This window comes from Centrocercus urophasianus, unplaced genomic scaffold, assembly GCF_019232065.1.
Source record: "Centrocercus urophasianus isolate 14NV4802_14NV808 unplaced genomic scaffold, USGS_Curo_1.0 seq_19, whole genome shotgun sequence".
Taxonomy (NCBI): Eukaryota; Metazoa; Chordata; class Aves; order Galliformes; family Phasianidae; genus Centrocercus; species Centrocercus urophasianus.
The window spans coordinates 42,520-58,167 of record NW_024884744.1 but is presented as its reverse complement, the minus strand read 5'-3'; the positions used below and the strand labels follow the sequence as shown (position 1 = coordinate 58,167).

Sequence of the window (15,648 nt, the reverse complement as noted above, 5' to 3'; positions counted from 1 at the left end):
AATCGTGGTTGCATTATTCATGAAGAGACCACATTAATCCTCACTAACCGAATCAATTGCAAACACAGTAGAACATCCCACTCTAAGCTCAAAAATTGTTCATCTTTTTTTACTGTAGGAGTTACAGATCCAGTGGAAAATGGTTTTCTACTAAATGAAGTATTTCCTTTTCTTACTTCCCAAAAATCCGTAATAATAATTAGGCTGAGTCAGCTAGGTTGACTGATACAGCTTTATTATTTTTAAGGTGCGAGGATGTTCATTTGGGACATCTGTGTGGAGCAAAACAGTATTTGTATTAGAGCTCTGTACCACTAGATGTCATGGTTGTCTCACACAGATAAAATGAGTTTTAACCATCACGAAGAGTTGAAACAAGTTTCTTCAGTCTCATTTGTAATCTTTAAGACAGTATGCAAGACACAGATCAAGAAGGCACTTATTATTAAGCAAAGAATTCACTATAAAAATTATTGGATGAAATTCTTCCCTGGTCTTTCTAACTTGTTAAATGCTTTCGGATGGCAAGTTAGATTCTTCTGCTTTGGTGTCCAGCAAAATGAGGCTGCAAAATTACAGAAGTTACCCAACATTTTCTGGGTGAACTCTGTGAATGAATCTGCTGATGACACAGCAGCATTTGCCACAGGAGTCTGCTGTGCCAGGTTCTCCAGCAGCTCCACCAAGATGCTGATCTGGGCCACCGTTGGTGTCTGTGGAGGTTCATGGCACCGAAGGGGTGCCGGCTCCCCTTCCCAGATTTCAAACCAGAAATTTTAAAGATTGCACGTTAGATTGCAGTAGTAGCAACTAGATTACAAAGTAGAGTAGGGTAGAGCAGAGTAGAATAGTTCTGTTGGAATATACAAAGACCATCAAGCGTACATATCTGACCTCTTCAGGGCTGACCAAAAGTTAAAGTCTATTTCTGTGGGTGTTAGCCAGATACCTCTTGAACACTGATAGGCTTTGAGCATCAACCACCTTCCTTGGAAGCCTCTCGCACTGTGGGAGGCCTCCAGTAGATTCTGCAGCACAGGTGGGTGTGAAGGACAGTTGCTGTCTGCAACAACACAGTTTTCTTCACACCAGTGTGAACAAATAATCATCACTTTTATGGTTTATAATTACTTTCCTGAATAAAAATGTGGACAGATATAACATGTTTTCTTGTTATGAGACTGCAGTGGTGCTGAACTGTTGGAATAACTCTCCTTCCCTTATATTTCTTTGCCTTCTCAGGAAGCTGCATTGTGCAGGCAGCTTCCCATGGACTCTGAAAACATGACTGCAGTTCAGACAGCCATGAGCACAGCTGCCATGACCCAAGATATGAGATCTATTACAAACAATGGATCTGACCCTTTCTTGAACAGGCAAGTTCATGTTCTCTTCATTAGACAATTCACACTTTTAAAGCCGTCTCTTTAAAGTAGTCTCCTAAACCATCTGCTTTTGTACATACTCTGAAGAGGGGTACAGTATAGGGGATGACGTGAAATCTTTCAGTTTACACTTCCTGAAGGAACTGTAGAAAAATCAAGCAAATGGTAGCAGGTGGTTTAAAGTGTACTGTATGGTATGTGCATGTGGAATACTCTAAGCATAATGCAAGTATAAATAAATTGACTTCTTTTAGGTTATCAGAGCTGTTTTTGTTTAGAGAGGTGTATGTACATGTGTATATTTCAAAATTAACGTGACCTCACTTCAGTCACTTTGAATTTGCAATCATGCACTGGAAGCCAGCAAAAGAAGGTGAGGCTTAATGACTCAGTATTTAATATCTAACCTCTTGCACTGTCTTTTCAAACGATACGATCGGGGACAATGTCTAACAGAACACCATTACTGAGCCTTGTTTCAAATGTTTCAATTTACAGTGGGCCATACCATTCCAGGGAACAGAGTACAGACAGTGGCTTGGGATTAGGATGCTACAGTATACCAACGACACCTGAAGATTTCCTCAGCAACGTAGATGAGATGGATACAGGTAGAATGCCCTGAGTTAGCTTAAAGTATAATTGTATTAATGGCATCTTGTTCTATCTAGTGCTGTTTTATAATTGCATAGTGGGGGTTTTTTTAGGTGACATTGTAGAGGATAGAAGTGCTTACAGGAAATGGGGGAGCTAATTTTTGTATCAGTTGTGTTGTTCTAGATTACCCATAAGGTTTGGGATTTCAAATATTCTTCTTTAATTTTTCCAGGGGAGACGGTAGCACAGACAGCAATGAGCATGAATGCACAACAAGCGCGTTTCCCTGATTTCCTCGACTGTCTTCCAGGAACAAACGTTGATCTTGGGACTTTGGAGTCAGAAGACTTAATCCCTATTCTCAATGATGTGGAATCAGTACTCAGCAAAAATGAGCCCTTCCTTACATGGCTCTAATCACCCATTCTCTAATGCTGATTCAGTGTGAAATGCAATTCAGCATTTATTTTTCCTCTTTAGATAGAGGCAAAATATCTGAAAATTCTGAGAGGTCACTGCCTCAGTGACTTTTGGTATGTCATCTTTATGGTTGGTTTAATCTCTGCCTGGATTTGACTGACACTAACTTAAATATAAAATGCATATAGAAATATACATGTATAAATATATATTTCTTCCTCTTTCAGAAAATATACACTACGCATTTTCCTTTCCAGATCAGGCAGAAATGTTTCATTCTAGGATAGAAACTGAATGATGTTTGTGCATGCTTGTGATGATCTTCCAGGTATTGATTAACGTCACAAACCCTTAATGAATCACAGAGGCTAACTCCTAGGTCACTTGGTTCACAGAAGCTGCACAGCATCAAACCATGCAAGCAGATTTATTGCTGCGTTTATGACAGTGGTATCAGAGGTTTTTTATCAACTTACTTAAGCTTTAAAAATCTTTTTTTTAATTATTATTAGGAAAATTGTACTGTATGGAATATAGATTAAAACTGATCCATATCAGCCATGATAATTTTCATATATCTGTAAAGGCACAAGGAGTACTATTGCCATTTCCTTTTTTTTTTTTTTTTTTCCCCAATATATTACTGTATAGTTTCCAGATAATAACTATGCTTAATTTTTGAAAGTACCAGTATTGTTTAGCAACAGTTTCACACTGCTACAGTGTTGTAAAACAATCCAACTGGTACTAACTGCTGCCTTTTAAAATAAAACAATGTATTACAAACCAGCAATTTTTTAGTAGATCTTAGATTTTGATGTTTATTATATTAAGCATTACAATTTTGTAATTTAACACATGAACAAACATTTTTTCCTATATACTAATACGTGGCAATTAAATGCAAAAATGTGCTGTTGAGGTCAGGACAGAAAAACGTGTCACAACCTGGTAATATCATATGTAGTGTGAAAAAAATGCTTGTAGTACTGTTTTTAGTAATGTTTTTAACTGACAATGTCAAACTGTACATGTAGTTCTATACATGAAGAAAAAGATGTTATCTTTATCAGTGCAAAACTAAGCAGTGTTGTTACTGGTCTGGTAAGGCTGCACCATTCTTAAGTCTGTCACTTACTGTAATCAGTGTACAGAACACACAGCATAATGTTTTTGCACTCCTACATATTGTATTCCCTACAAATGCTTCTTTTTCAGAGGTTTGGGACTGAATAGGCATCAAGGATGTTAAGCATACACTCCCCCGAAATGCAAATGAAGTCCTAAAATTCTTAAATATTTTGAAATTATATTATTTATGATCTATGAATTTATGCCTTTAATATTGAAAAATATGTATTTTTATGAAAGGCACTAAAACTTTTCTCTGAGCTTAATCCAGGCTATGCAGAGAGAGGAGGAGGTATGGCACTCAGTGTAAGTGGCTGTTGTTCAGTTTAATGATAAAGATCTTACCACTGCGCTGTAATATTGATCACTGAGACTTTTTCCATCTGGTTGCATGAATGTAGGTGTAAAGGTCAGAGATTAAGTTACAGGAACATGAGAAGGTTTGGAAGTCAAATGATTATGTGACAAAATTTGATCCTTAGTGGGAAGGGTCACTGCAGACTGGGATATACAGAAGGTGAGTCACTGGTGTTCAGCAGAAGGCGTGGTGGAAGAACTGATGCAGTAAACTGCCCTGTGAATGACACGCAGCTGGTGTGCAGTGTATGAAAGGTGGAAACTGAAATGCACACACCAAAAGTTGGAACAGGAGAGGGAAGGCAAAGACCTACAGTCATGAAGTTGTACTACAGAGGGAAAAGCAGCTCTTTTTGTACTTTCTCTTTTTAATATAAAGCGAGATGTGACAGCAGAATTGTGTCTGCACAGAGTGTAATTACTGAATTGTCACTACGTTTCTTTTATTTTTGGGGAGGCAGGGGAGAGATATTTTCTGTTTATTTGTTTCTTTTTGGTTTTGCTTTGTTTTTAATGTTAGCTTGCATGTCCAGGTAAGAGAAATTCCTTTTCAACAAACAAGGGACCGGGCAGGGCCAAGCAGCGTTACTGTAATTATGAATAATCTCTTTTAAGGATCTCTTCAGGGTGTCAGCCTCAACGACAGATGGATGTCCTCAGGCTTCGTCCTGTAGTGACACACCTGATGGCATGGTAAAGAAACGGGACATTTTTGGCACCTGACTGTAGTGCTGACTTGTAGGCCACTTTCCAGTGCTGCATTACGGCCTGACAGACTGCAGTGCTGGAGGAAGTGGCGGTGGCTGCAGAGCTGTGTTCTCGTGGGATTCCCTTGCTGTGGCACATCGCTCGCTCACGTTTAGAAAGTACAGTTTGTCCGTCTGCCGGTACCGGCGTCAGTTTGGGTCGTAGTGCATCACATTCCAAGCAGGTCCAGTGTTCGGCTGATGCAGAGTAGGCAGCCGGTGCTGTTTGGCTGCACTGGTTTTCATCAGCTGGAGGGGGCAGCTCTCGCAATGAGAACTGATACCATTTTCTGGTGCAGTCTGATGTTACGCAGAATTAGCTTAAGAGCAGCTTGCTCTGTCAGCTGTGTTTCGGGTGGTTGTGTGTCAAGGTTCAAAGGAGTTAAAAAGGCAAAAAATCTGAAACTACGTTTCCATATTACTGCCTATTGATAAAATCACAGTTGGAACAGAGAGGTGCTATTACCTGAAACACTGCTGTCAGCGTAAAGCCGTGACCAAAATCTTAGGTCAGATCTTTACTCAGTTGTGAATCAAATCATAGTTAAGGTAGAAGTGATGGTTTACATTGTCAGCTTTTCTTCCTAGTAATGGAAATTACAGCTTGTGCCATGGGATTACTGCCAGGACATCATGGGCACGGGGGAGGGGGGCGGGTTTGCCTGTTTGAAAATGAATGTTTTGGAGTGGAAAGAGAGGATTAAAATGTCTGTTTTAAGCAGAAAAATAGGGATGTTCAGGTAAACTTGTTTTCTATTATACAGCATCCCTGTACGTGCTAACACTTTAACTTTTTTATTTACTTCTATATATGACTTATATGACGTGAGCATTTGGTTTTGATTTAGAGTATGTTGCAGCAAACCATGTGTATCAGAAGCACACAGATCAGCCTGTTATATCAAGGGTTTGATTCTGTGCTTTTTAAGATGTTTTTCTCTGATCTCGTACATGAAAAAACACATACATTAAGTGGAACGTTTTGGATGCATATTTGTTGTTCTTTTTATTTATTTTTTTCCCCCTTTGGAGGGTTTTGCTCTGTGCTTCCCAGCGACCCATGCTTGGAATAAAGGTAAAGGTCTGTTCTGTGGAAAAGGCATGCACTTTTAATTCAGCGATTGGCTCCATGCAAAATAAAAGCATTTTACGTTTACGTCTCAGTTCATTATGAGTTGTTTTGGGCATCAGCGATCATTACAGTTTCGCTTCTAACGCTTCCAGTGCTCCCAGGGCCGCTTTGCTGCTCGGTCACTCAGCGGCGCAAGCCGTTACAGCGCGGCTCACAGCTGCCCCTGATCAGCAGCGGCAGCACTGCGGGCTCTGCTCTGAGCACCGAGGCGGTCCGTTGTTCTCAGTCTGATGCGGACCAAGGAGTTTCTCACATTCTGCACCAACGAGGCAAGAAACCCAAAAGTCCCGAGTTTGTCTTTGCTGTCGTAGCACATGGAGAATAATTGTGAAGACGTTCTAAACTCGTGTGCAGATGTTGAATGTTCAGAAATGTGGGAAATGAAAACCAATCAACTGCACTTGGCTTTTCCAATCTTAAAAGGCTGTTGCAGAAACTCTGACGCCACGAGTGCAAGACATTCCCCGTGGATCGGCGGCTGCTGTGCAGTAACGGCACGGGGGGAGCGCGACTGCTGCAGCGATCTGCCAAGAGGTGAACGGTGTAAAGTTTACGCTGCAAACATAGCAGAGCTTTGTGTTAGCACAGAGACTCCGTGAATGCCGCTGTAGCGAGCGGCGTGGCATCGCATTTCTCCTTACGCTTAGCAATGAGCTGCAGTCACGCGCCTGGGGAGGCGTGCAAATGTACCGTAACACCGGGCAGCGCTGCCGCGTTATGACCCCGTATGGAGAAGCGCGTTCACGGGGACGGCAACCACGGCCCTTTGGCCTTCGGCGGTCGCTCCGTTCGGCGCTGCCGGGTCGGTTCCGCCGCACGTCGGCACGCGGCGCTCTGCGAGCTCTGCGCGGCGCGGCGCTGCTGGCGGACGGCTGAAACCGCTTTGAGAAGAACTTGTGGCACTGCGGCGCGCCGAGGAGCCGCGAGGCTCAGCAGGAAGCGTGCCGGCAGTCCGCCCTTCTCGGCCAACGCCGTAAAGCAGCGGTGCCTCCGTCGGGCCTCCCGTTTCCCCTGCCGGGCTCAGAAGGGCCGTTCGGGCCGCGCGGCGTTGCGGCTCGCGCCCGCTCACGCACGCTGCGTTGCGGGGCTGTGCGGGGTGGTTGCTCCCAAACCGCCGTTATCAGCGCAGCGCCTCAGCCCAAATCTTCCTCGTGCTTTTTTTCTACTGTTCGTCCAAGCTTTCAGTTTCCACCGTCACCAATTCGCTGTGAGCGACGCGTCCCTTCCTCCCCCAGGTATCTTTTAACTCTTTGAAATGCGATCATTAAAAATGAACGCAATAGTCCGCAAAAACCGAGACCGCCTTCTCTACTTCTGCAAACCGCGGAGAGGCGCAGGGATTCCGCCGCGTAACCGCGCGCCCGAGCGGCGCCGCGCGCCCACACAAATGCCGACTTTGCAGCTGCGCGGCGTGCGCTGCCCCATCCCGAGCGCCGGGACGCCCCAGAGCTCCGAGCTCCCCGCGGAGATCGGGCGGGAAGCGCTCCGGAACCCGCGGCTGCCTCCTCCGCAGCTCGCGCTGCCAAAGGAGAAGGGAGGAAGAGGATAAATGAGGCGGGAGGAAGGCTCGAGGAGCCGTTCGCGGCTGAGAGACCCACAGGACGCTCCGCGCGGCGCAAAGCACGCGGCCCCCACCCTCCTCAGGAACGGGGCGGCCCGGAGGCGGCAGGTAGGAGGCGGCTGTGGGACGAGCGCCGGCGGGGGACGGAGGGAGGGGCTCGGCCGCGGTGGGAGGGCGCTCCGCTGCTTCCGTTGCTTCTGGCGTTCCCCGCGTTTCCCTCGTGTGCGGCCGCGCGGGGCTGGAGCGGCGCTGCGCCCCCACCGCCGGAGTTCCGATCCGCTCCGCTCTGCGGGGTCTCCGCGCCGCAGCCCCGGGCGCGGATTCCGCCGCCGTCGCCTCGTCGTGGTCCGTCGGTCTGTCGTCCGGTGGGACTGAGGGCGTGTGGTGAACACTCCCTATTAAAACCATGTTAGAGATCGTCCTTCGCACTCTGCTGATGCGAACGCTTTAAAGGAAGCGCAAATGGCTTCAACCTTACGTGTGTTATTTCCCAGATGTAGAAGCAGACTTTCCGCAGCGCTGCACTGAGGTGCCGATCCTGGCCAGGTGGTGCTGCCGCAGGGCTGCCGTGTCCTGCTGCTGCGGGCAGCAATGTTCTGCAGCGCTCCGGTGTTGTCCGACCTGCGTCTAAACGCGGTCTCAAAGCACGCACACGCAGTCAGCACGTTGTGATCTGAGTCGTTAAATAACCTTTGTGTTTCTTTTATGTAAACTCTCAGCTGAAGAAGTGCCTCCCAGTGTCAGGGCGGCTGTGCTCGTGGCATTCTGGTCAGCAGTCACTGAGCACGTAATGAAGTTTTAAACAACGCGTTCACGTTGAGATGTTACGAACAATCCCGATGTTTTCCTGTAAGCTCCCGGAATTTCTTTGCAAAGAGTCTCATGTTCAGCTGGAACTGAGCATGCTGTCTAAGGTGGTCAGGACTGCTGAGCTCTGCTTTACCTGCAGTCGTCTTTAGTTTTGGTTTCTGTCTTGCCTCAAATTCTAACGTTTAGGGGGCTTAGGAGCAGTGCTGCTGACACATCAGTGTAAATCCTTTGGAATTGTTTAGTACGCCCCAGGGCTGTATCACAAAATAAGATGTGTGTGCCTTATCTCAATACTGACTTATCAGCTGTTGTTAGGAAACCGCTCTCGGGCATCTTGGAATCATTGGCTCATGAAGCACCCAGTATTTTTGTTTAGGTGTTGTAGCTTCCTGATTTCTTATCCCAACTCCCCCACAGATTTACACGTTTGGTTTATTAATAAATCTGAGTCGTACACCATGTAGCTGTGCATCCATTTGTTGAATGCTGAAGAGAAACATTCCATATTCCCAAAGGCTTTATATAAATAAAACAAGACAAATGCAAGATGGGGTGCAGGACAGCTGCGAACCACAGATGAAAGAATAGATGTAAAATGGTTGTGTCAGTGGGTGAGGATATAAAGGGTGCTCTCAAATTCTGGACCAATGCAGGGTAACAGATGGGAGAGACAGCTGTTCCTGAAGAGCTCTTTCATCATTTATCATCTTGCACAAAGTATCATTACACCCCTTTGCTTGTATTAATTTAACTCTATGTGTGTGTGTGTATGCATGGCTATTCAGCGTTTTTTGCATAATGCTTACCAGCTTTTACTGCTTTTAAATCCTCAAAGTTCTTTATATATTTTAGACACAGAATGCATGAGATACACTTTTGAGAAAACAGGGCACTGAATCGCTGTCTCAGGGAAATTTTGAGGAAAAAGATGTGGTCAGTGCTTTGGGGAAGTAGAAATCCCCAGAGAGCCAATCTGGCAAGCAGGGTTATGAAGATTTTGCATCTTTTGTAAGAAGGGTGAAGGTGGTTTGTATCCCTCAGCCTTCTCTTTCAATCTCTATTTCCTTCTTGATTTCTCTGGGAAATGGTTTTATCTCTTTAAAAGATTTTTTTTTTTTCCTAAAAAGAAGAAAGTAAATTGCAAGCACAGTGCGACTGTGGCAGGAGCGCCGTGCTGCTCTGCCCCTCCCTTCTCCGAGTGTCGTGGGGGAAGCTGCTAAAAGCTGTGCGTTGGCTTTTCTCACTGAGTTCCTGAAGCTGGCTGTGGTGGAGTCCAGGCTGACTCATGATGCTGCAGACTGTTGGCAGCAGTTTGTTGTTCTTCAGCCCGTTGCTTTGACTGTGTGCTTCTTGCATAGCAGTGCTGCTAAATATGCCTATTTCTCCATTAAGAAAAGAAACATTGAGATCCACAAATCTTTTCTGTTACAGTCTCTATTTTATAGATAGCAGACCTGGGAGAAAGAAGTCCTTGCTTTTCTGCACACATAAACATATCCTCAAAAGAAGTTTCACTTGTTTATGATATTCCCATTTGCTAAACTTCAGAAGAAATCAGATAAAATTTCATAACAACTGAACTTTTATCAGCACTGTTTGGTGATCTACATTTAGAAAGCTATTAACATTAAAAAGAGAATTCTCAGGCAAAATTCTATATGGAATCTGTTTTACAAAAATAAATATGACTATGATATTTGACTTTTGCTAATTTTATTCCATGAGGAGGGGTTTCAAGCACATGGGTGCCTGGAGAGAAGTCAGGGCTTCACTCCTATGGTGTAGGGAAGTGCCCTTCATTCTGATCTTCCTAGCAGAGGCGGTGCTGCTGAAACCTTTCCCAAATGGTTCCAAGAGGTGAGGAGGGTTTTTTTGCACCGCTGATGTTCTTTAGACAGGCCCGTTACCCTGGAAGAAGGAAATCACAGAGGTTATTCAGTGGCTCCTATTCGTGTGACTTCAACGGGATTTTACGATGTCCAGGGGCTTTAGGGAGCTGTTGGATAACCCCACAAATAAGGGCTGAAGTGATTGTTTGGGCACCTGACAGCACTGAGGTTTTAGAAAATATGATCGTAGTGCTGAACAAACGCTGCTTCAGCTTTTCAGACTGGCCCATTGAGTGCGTCTGCAGCAATTGTCAGTACACAAAACCAGAAGAGAAGTCAATCGGTGCTCACCCCACAGCATCCACAGCATCTGCAGTCCCCACAGATCGTTCCAAAGAGTCCGTTCACAACCTGAATGCCGCAGAGCACTGCCTGGATCCCACTCATCACCAATAGCAAAGCAAAAAGGGTCAGGTGCCAGGGCACAATGTCTGCAGGCGACACACAGGTGCTCCACAAGCTTTGGTCACCTAAGTAATTCCTGGATAGTAAAGGAGGGAAACAAAGCGATTGGAAGATGATATTGGCTGGCAAAGAGGCAGTTCATTTTGGCTGATAGAGCAACAATAATTGTAACATGTGACCAAAATTCTGTGAGCTTCAAGAATGTAAAAAATAATTCCCATGACAACATTAGTACTGCTAGAACATTAGAACATTCTTTTGTGTAGTTCTTCGATCAGTTTAAGTAATTAATTTAGAAAGATAAGGCACAATCAGAGATGAGATTGTTTTAGAAACAACTGGACCGCCCTGCTGTTCTGGGAAGAGCAAATTATCAAATAACAGCCAAGTGTGTGCCAAAATGACTTGGCTGCCTGCTCATGCCTCAATGTGAAGTCGCTTTTCCTGCTTGTGGCGTCAGCTCTGCTGTTGCACAAAGCAGTCCTGACATCTCGTGGTGCATGAATTAAATACAGCTCCTAGGCACCCAAGAGCCGTGGGGTTCCCCCGAGGTACAGCACTGTCTCTAACTCTCCCTTGGCAGAAACCCTGGGATTTGTTCTGTTACAGCATGATAGCATTGCATTTTGTCCTCTCTGGAAGTGGAGAACGCAAAGGAGAAGCCCACACGTTCTCATTGTAGTGGGACAAATTGCATGACTAAGATAAAATGAAGTACTAATTATTTGGAAAACCTCATATTTCAAGAAGAGACGTCTCTGCTGTTAATGTAGGTGTAACTTATCCCTGAATATTGCTTATAATCCCAAGAAGAAACTGAAGGGTTGTGCATTCATTTCTCTTTGTTGGCTCCCTTGAAACTCAGTAGTTTTGATTGGTTCTCTTATTCTTTATATACTGCTCCTGCTTCTTAATTAGTGTTGTTGTGCGTTGCTCAGCCTTTGAAGAACACCTTTGTTTTAGACAAGTAGTATAATCCCAACTGCTAAACAAGAGATTTGGATATGTAACCATAAATATCGCGAATTTAAAACATATATCTTGTTCTTTTTCTTTTCTTTGTTCTGATTGTCTTGACTTACCCTTCCTTGAAGGGATAGAGCCACTGTAATCCATCGTTGCATTTCGGGCCTTTGTTTATGGCTACTGCTGACACAATAAAGCAGTATCCAGCTCCCACAACTCCAATAGCAGCAAATATTATAGAGGAAAACATCTGACGAAGAGAAATGACATTATTTTAGTTGTCATTCAGATGTTGAAATGCACCCTATTCATGTGAATGTACATTCCCTAAGCTCAGCTCTTAACAGTCAAAAATGTCAGCTGCAGAATTGCTAAAATCTATCAGTTTGCAGTTGCATGGTCGATGTATATTGCATAGCTGCACTTCTATGTAGAAGGTTTAAAAGAATTTGCCTGAGGATTGAAGGATCTGGTACAGTCACAGCAGATGGCACTCTTCCCACTTGGGCAGTATGTATCCAATAAATGGCTGTTCAAGGCACAGTGTTTCACCAAGGTGGATCTTTCACAAAAGATTATGAAGTCTTGGACCCCTTGTGGCATTAATAAAATCTACAGTACCCTGTCCAGGTTAACTTTGGTATTTTGGTCGTATTTGGGCCAAGTAATTTTGTTTTTCCTTCCCTAGTCTCCCTTTCACATTTCATGTTATTATGGATATCTTCTCCCATGTGCTTGTCATCATTAGCTCTAGCAGTGCAGGTGGGATTGATAGAAGGATGTCCTTATTTTCCTGACTTTCCATTACAAGATTTTCACGTACAGTAATATGTAAGTAAATCTTTCAAAAACTAATGCTGTGTTAGAACTTTAAGAACGTCCAATGTTATTTCTTTGTAGACAGAGGTAGTCATAATAGTTTGCAGGTAGAGGGAATATCTTTTATTGGATTGCAGTGAAAGGATCGCAGAATCACAGAGCCATAGAGGTCAGAAGCGGCCTCTGGGGCTCTGCCAGTCCCGCTCCCCACAGCAGTTCCCTGCAGCAGTTGCTCAGGAATGCGTCCCACTGGGTTTGGATAACTCCAGAAAAGGAGATTCCTTCCTCACCTCTCTGGGAAGCCTGTGCCATGGCTCTGATGTAGGTGGAGGGGAAAAAAAAGAAAAAGCATTTTCAGGTCTGTGAGTGTTGTATATAGAGCTCATCACAGTGCTCTTGTGTGAGCGCTCTGGTAGGACGAAACAGCTCTGTTGGAAGGGACCTTCAAAGATGATCTGATCCAACTGCCCGGCCCTTTCGGAGCTGACTGAAAGTCCAGGTTGTTGTCCAAATGCCTGCTGGACACTGACAGACATACATTTTTGTGTTTAGATATCTGATGGGGGCTAACTTAAAAATTACAGTAATGTAGCAGACATCGAGGTAATGATGCTTCTGTTAAAATATGAGAGCAGATTCGGTTGTCAGTCACGCTGTGGTAAGCCCGCCAGGACTCTTAATTCAGCGTGGTGGCTGCAGTAGCAGTCCCAGTCTTTCGTCCAGGCATTACGCTGACATGATTTGTGAAGGGCAGCACTGCAGGGTGGACATTGCTGTAGGGAAAGCGCCATCCTCACATATACCTTAGCTTGGGTGCACCTGCCTGAGAATGGGCAGAGCACTCACAGCTGCTCACCTCTCCTCATATAGACATGCTCTGAGTTCAACTGAATTGTGGAGGTGTGAGTGGAAGCCTGGCAGCAGAATATTTTATAGTTTGTTAGATCCTGCATTCTTTGTAGTCTCGAAAGCTAAGCTAAGCCATGTTCACTGCTGGCAGTGAGACTCCATCTTTTCCTTGCGCTACTGGGACTGCGGGAACACGGCCTCACAGGGGGTCACGGGAGGCTCCTTGTGGGGCTCAGCCATTGCTCTTTTCCTCTCTCACTCTCTCTTTTTTTTTTCCAATTGAAAATCTGTTTTGTTGTAAAGCAGTGTAATGATCTCCGTATGCCAACAGTTTGTTTCAGAAGGATACGCTTTCCTAATAGAAATATTCCTATTTTTTATCTACTCTGACTTTTAAACTAAAGCGCTTGAGAAGTCTACTGGCATCTGGAGGTACCTGTTTGAGACTTTTCAGCAGTGCCTTAGAGAAAGCTGTAAGTTCAGACCAGAGCCCGTTTAGAGCTTTGAGGTTTAGAGCTAGAGGTTTAGAGCTGACTGCTCCAAACAGAAGGTTGGGTCGAGTGACTTCCCGAGGTCTTTTCCAACCTGAAGTTTTCTGTGAACCCATTCAGATATTCACAGCCCCTTGCATGGGTCTGCAACGAGCTGGGAACACAATGCACAACTATCAAAATAATTTTTGAAACTCCCAGCAAAAAATGGAAGAGAGAACTGTCACGCTGTGCCAAATGAAATGCAGAACTCTCCATAATTCACTTTACTTGTGATTGCAGCAGTGCTGTTATTGCTATAAGAGGCAGTACCGGTGTGTATCCGTAGCACATCGGAGGTGCAGCACACCTCTGACAACCTGCTGTCTATGCCTGCTTTGTGTGTCACAGTCTGGGCAGTGTCTGTCTGTCCCTCCATGATTATGAACAGAAGAAACATGTATTTTGTTGATCATAATATAGCTCTTACATTTTTGCTACATTTCCTCTCACTTACCGCAAACCTCTTTCCACAGCTCTCATTACCACAGCATCCACAGCAATCATTGTTCTTAAGGCCCAAAAACACCAAGGCAGGAAAGATCATCTGCCAATAACAGAAATTCAGTTTGAATTGGAATAAATTCAAGTTACATTTGCTTTTAAATTCAGTAATTCCACATCTTTGTTTTCTCACCTCTGAGTTAGATTTCTTTTCCCCAAACTATTTCATGACTTTCAACTTATTTATCAAAGAAGAATTTGCAGTGTCAGAGACTGCATTTGTGCTACTGAGAAAATTCAACAATGCAGAGACTTCAAAAAGTCTTGGTTGAGGTGGGGGAAGAAAGGTGGGAACGTCCGAATTGATGTACTCACCAACACGCCGGATCCCAGTATCCCTCCGAAGTACCAAACCTCGTCTGTAATGTGGTCATTGTTTTCAGCCACTTTTCCTCCAGGGAAAAACAGTAAAATGTTAGCGAGTGTGCACAGCACAGCCAAAGGGATAAGTGTGATTCCCAGGCACTTAGCACAGCTTCCAGTGCACATGTTTTTTAAAAGAAATTGCAAGCACAATGAAAGACAGAGGAAAAATCTCTCAGATGTTCTCAGAAGTGTTTTCTGAAGAGGAGCTTCTCAATCTATCTTACAAAATCTGGTTTCTGCAGTGCCTCTAGAGGAACTCAGCCCGTAGAATACTCCCTTCAGAGACGTTGCTGCAGCTGATCTGAACAACAGCGTGCATTATTTATATGTTCTCACAGCCATGATGTCAATTTTCTGAACCTCCATAAATGAAATTACGTTCAGTGCAACCACTCATTTTACTATGACAACCGGTAACCTCTGTTAATATTTTACTAATGTGAATGATGTTTAAGCCCTCAGTTATCTGGGCTCAGGTTATGGATAGAAATTCTGTTTAGTCCAAGATCATCACTCTTGGAATACACAGTCCTTCACTCTGTAGAGTGTTTTTTTGTAGGTGAAAATAAGCACATAATGAATCAGCTTGCGTTAACAATAGCTGTATGCAGTAGAAAAGTTCCATGAATTTGCTTTTCTTTGAGAAGGCTGAGCTACACATTTGATATTTTGAAATGGTCAGATAGCTTGCAGATTTGCTATATGTATATACTGAATTAATACAAAAACAGAGCTTTGCAGCCAATATCGATGAACAAAAGATAAGGATCAGAGAAGTTTCAGTGGACTCACATCACATGTCCTGCCATTTTATGTTCCCTCGAAGCCGGACATTTCATCTGTGCTCAGCCAAAATTTGCATTTAAAATTGTGTTGCATGTGGCAAGCAAACTCTGAGCTCAAGCTGAGCCTCTGGTGACTTAGCATGCAGCATTTTATTCAAGCAGACAGCTGTGTTAAAGCAGGCCCTGCAGCTCTTTAAGACGTACTGGGTGCTTAGGCATGGCTTTTTGTCCTGCACAACTTGTGCTGTGATGAAGAATATCATCTTGAACTGTCCAAAGCCATCTCAAGCTGAAGCTGTAGCTTCAGATGAAGTAGCAGCGCTGAATAAGCTGGCTTAATCGGTCGCTATCGTTACAGAAATGTCCAGCTGAAAAAAATCCAACTCCCTGCAGAGC

General features: G+C 44.2%; 3 protein-coding genes across 3 annotated transcripts in view; 2 read left to right on the top strand and 1 right to left on the bottom strand.

Moving 5' to 3' along the window:
* The window catches only part of WWTR1 (WW domain containing transcription regulator 1), a 45,142-nt gene extending 39,350 nt beyond the window's left edge, over positions 1 to 5,792 (top strand). The window contains exons 4-6 of the mRNA XM_042820805.1: positions 1,243 to 1,376; positions 1,884 to 1,996; positions 2,215 to 5,792. Coding sequence (XP_042676739.1) covers positions 1,243 to 1,376; positions 1,884 to 1,996; positions 2,215 to 2,399 — 432 coding nt within the window. The 3' untranslated portion in view covers positions 2,400 to 5,792. The remainder of the gene's footprint in view (positions 1 to 1,242; positions 1,377 to 1,883; positions 1,997 to 2,214) is intronic.
* Positions 5,793 to 7,200: 1,408 nt separating this feature from the next.
* LOC122161253 (transmembrane 4 L6 family member 18-like) overlaps positions 7,201 to 15,648 on the top strand; it is a 44,868-nt gene continuing 36,420 nt past the window's right edge. Inside the window, exon 1 of the mRNA XM_042820531.1 lies at positions 7,201 to 7,437. Within this exon, the coding sequence (XP_042676465.1) occupies positions 7,318 to 7,437 (120 nt within the window). The 5' untranslated portion in view covers positions 7,201 to 7,317. The remainder of the gene's footprint in view (positions 7,438 to 15,648) is intronic.
* LOC122161254 (transmembrane 4 L6 family member 4-like) lies at positions 9,836 to 14,833 on the bottom strand. The gene is made up of 5 exons (XM_042820534.1): positions 14,417 to 14,833; positions 14,055 to 14,144; positions 11,516 to 11,649; positions 10,320 to 10,509; positions 9,836 to 10,047 (listed from the first exon to the last, which is right to left on the bottom strand). Exons 1-5 carry the CDS (start codon positions 14,588 to 14,590, stop codon positions 10,030 to 10,032), a joined length of 606 nt encoding a protein of 201 aa, XP_042676468.1. The 5' UTR covers positions 14,591 to 14,833; the 3' UTR covers positions 9,836 to 10,029.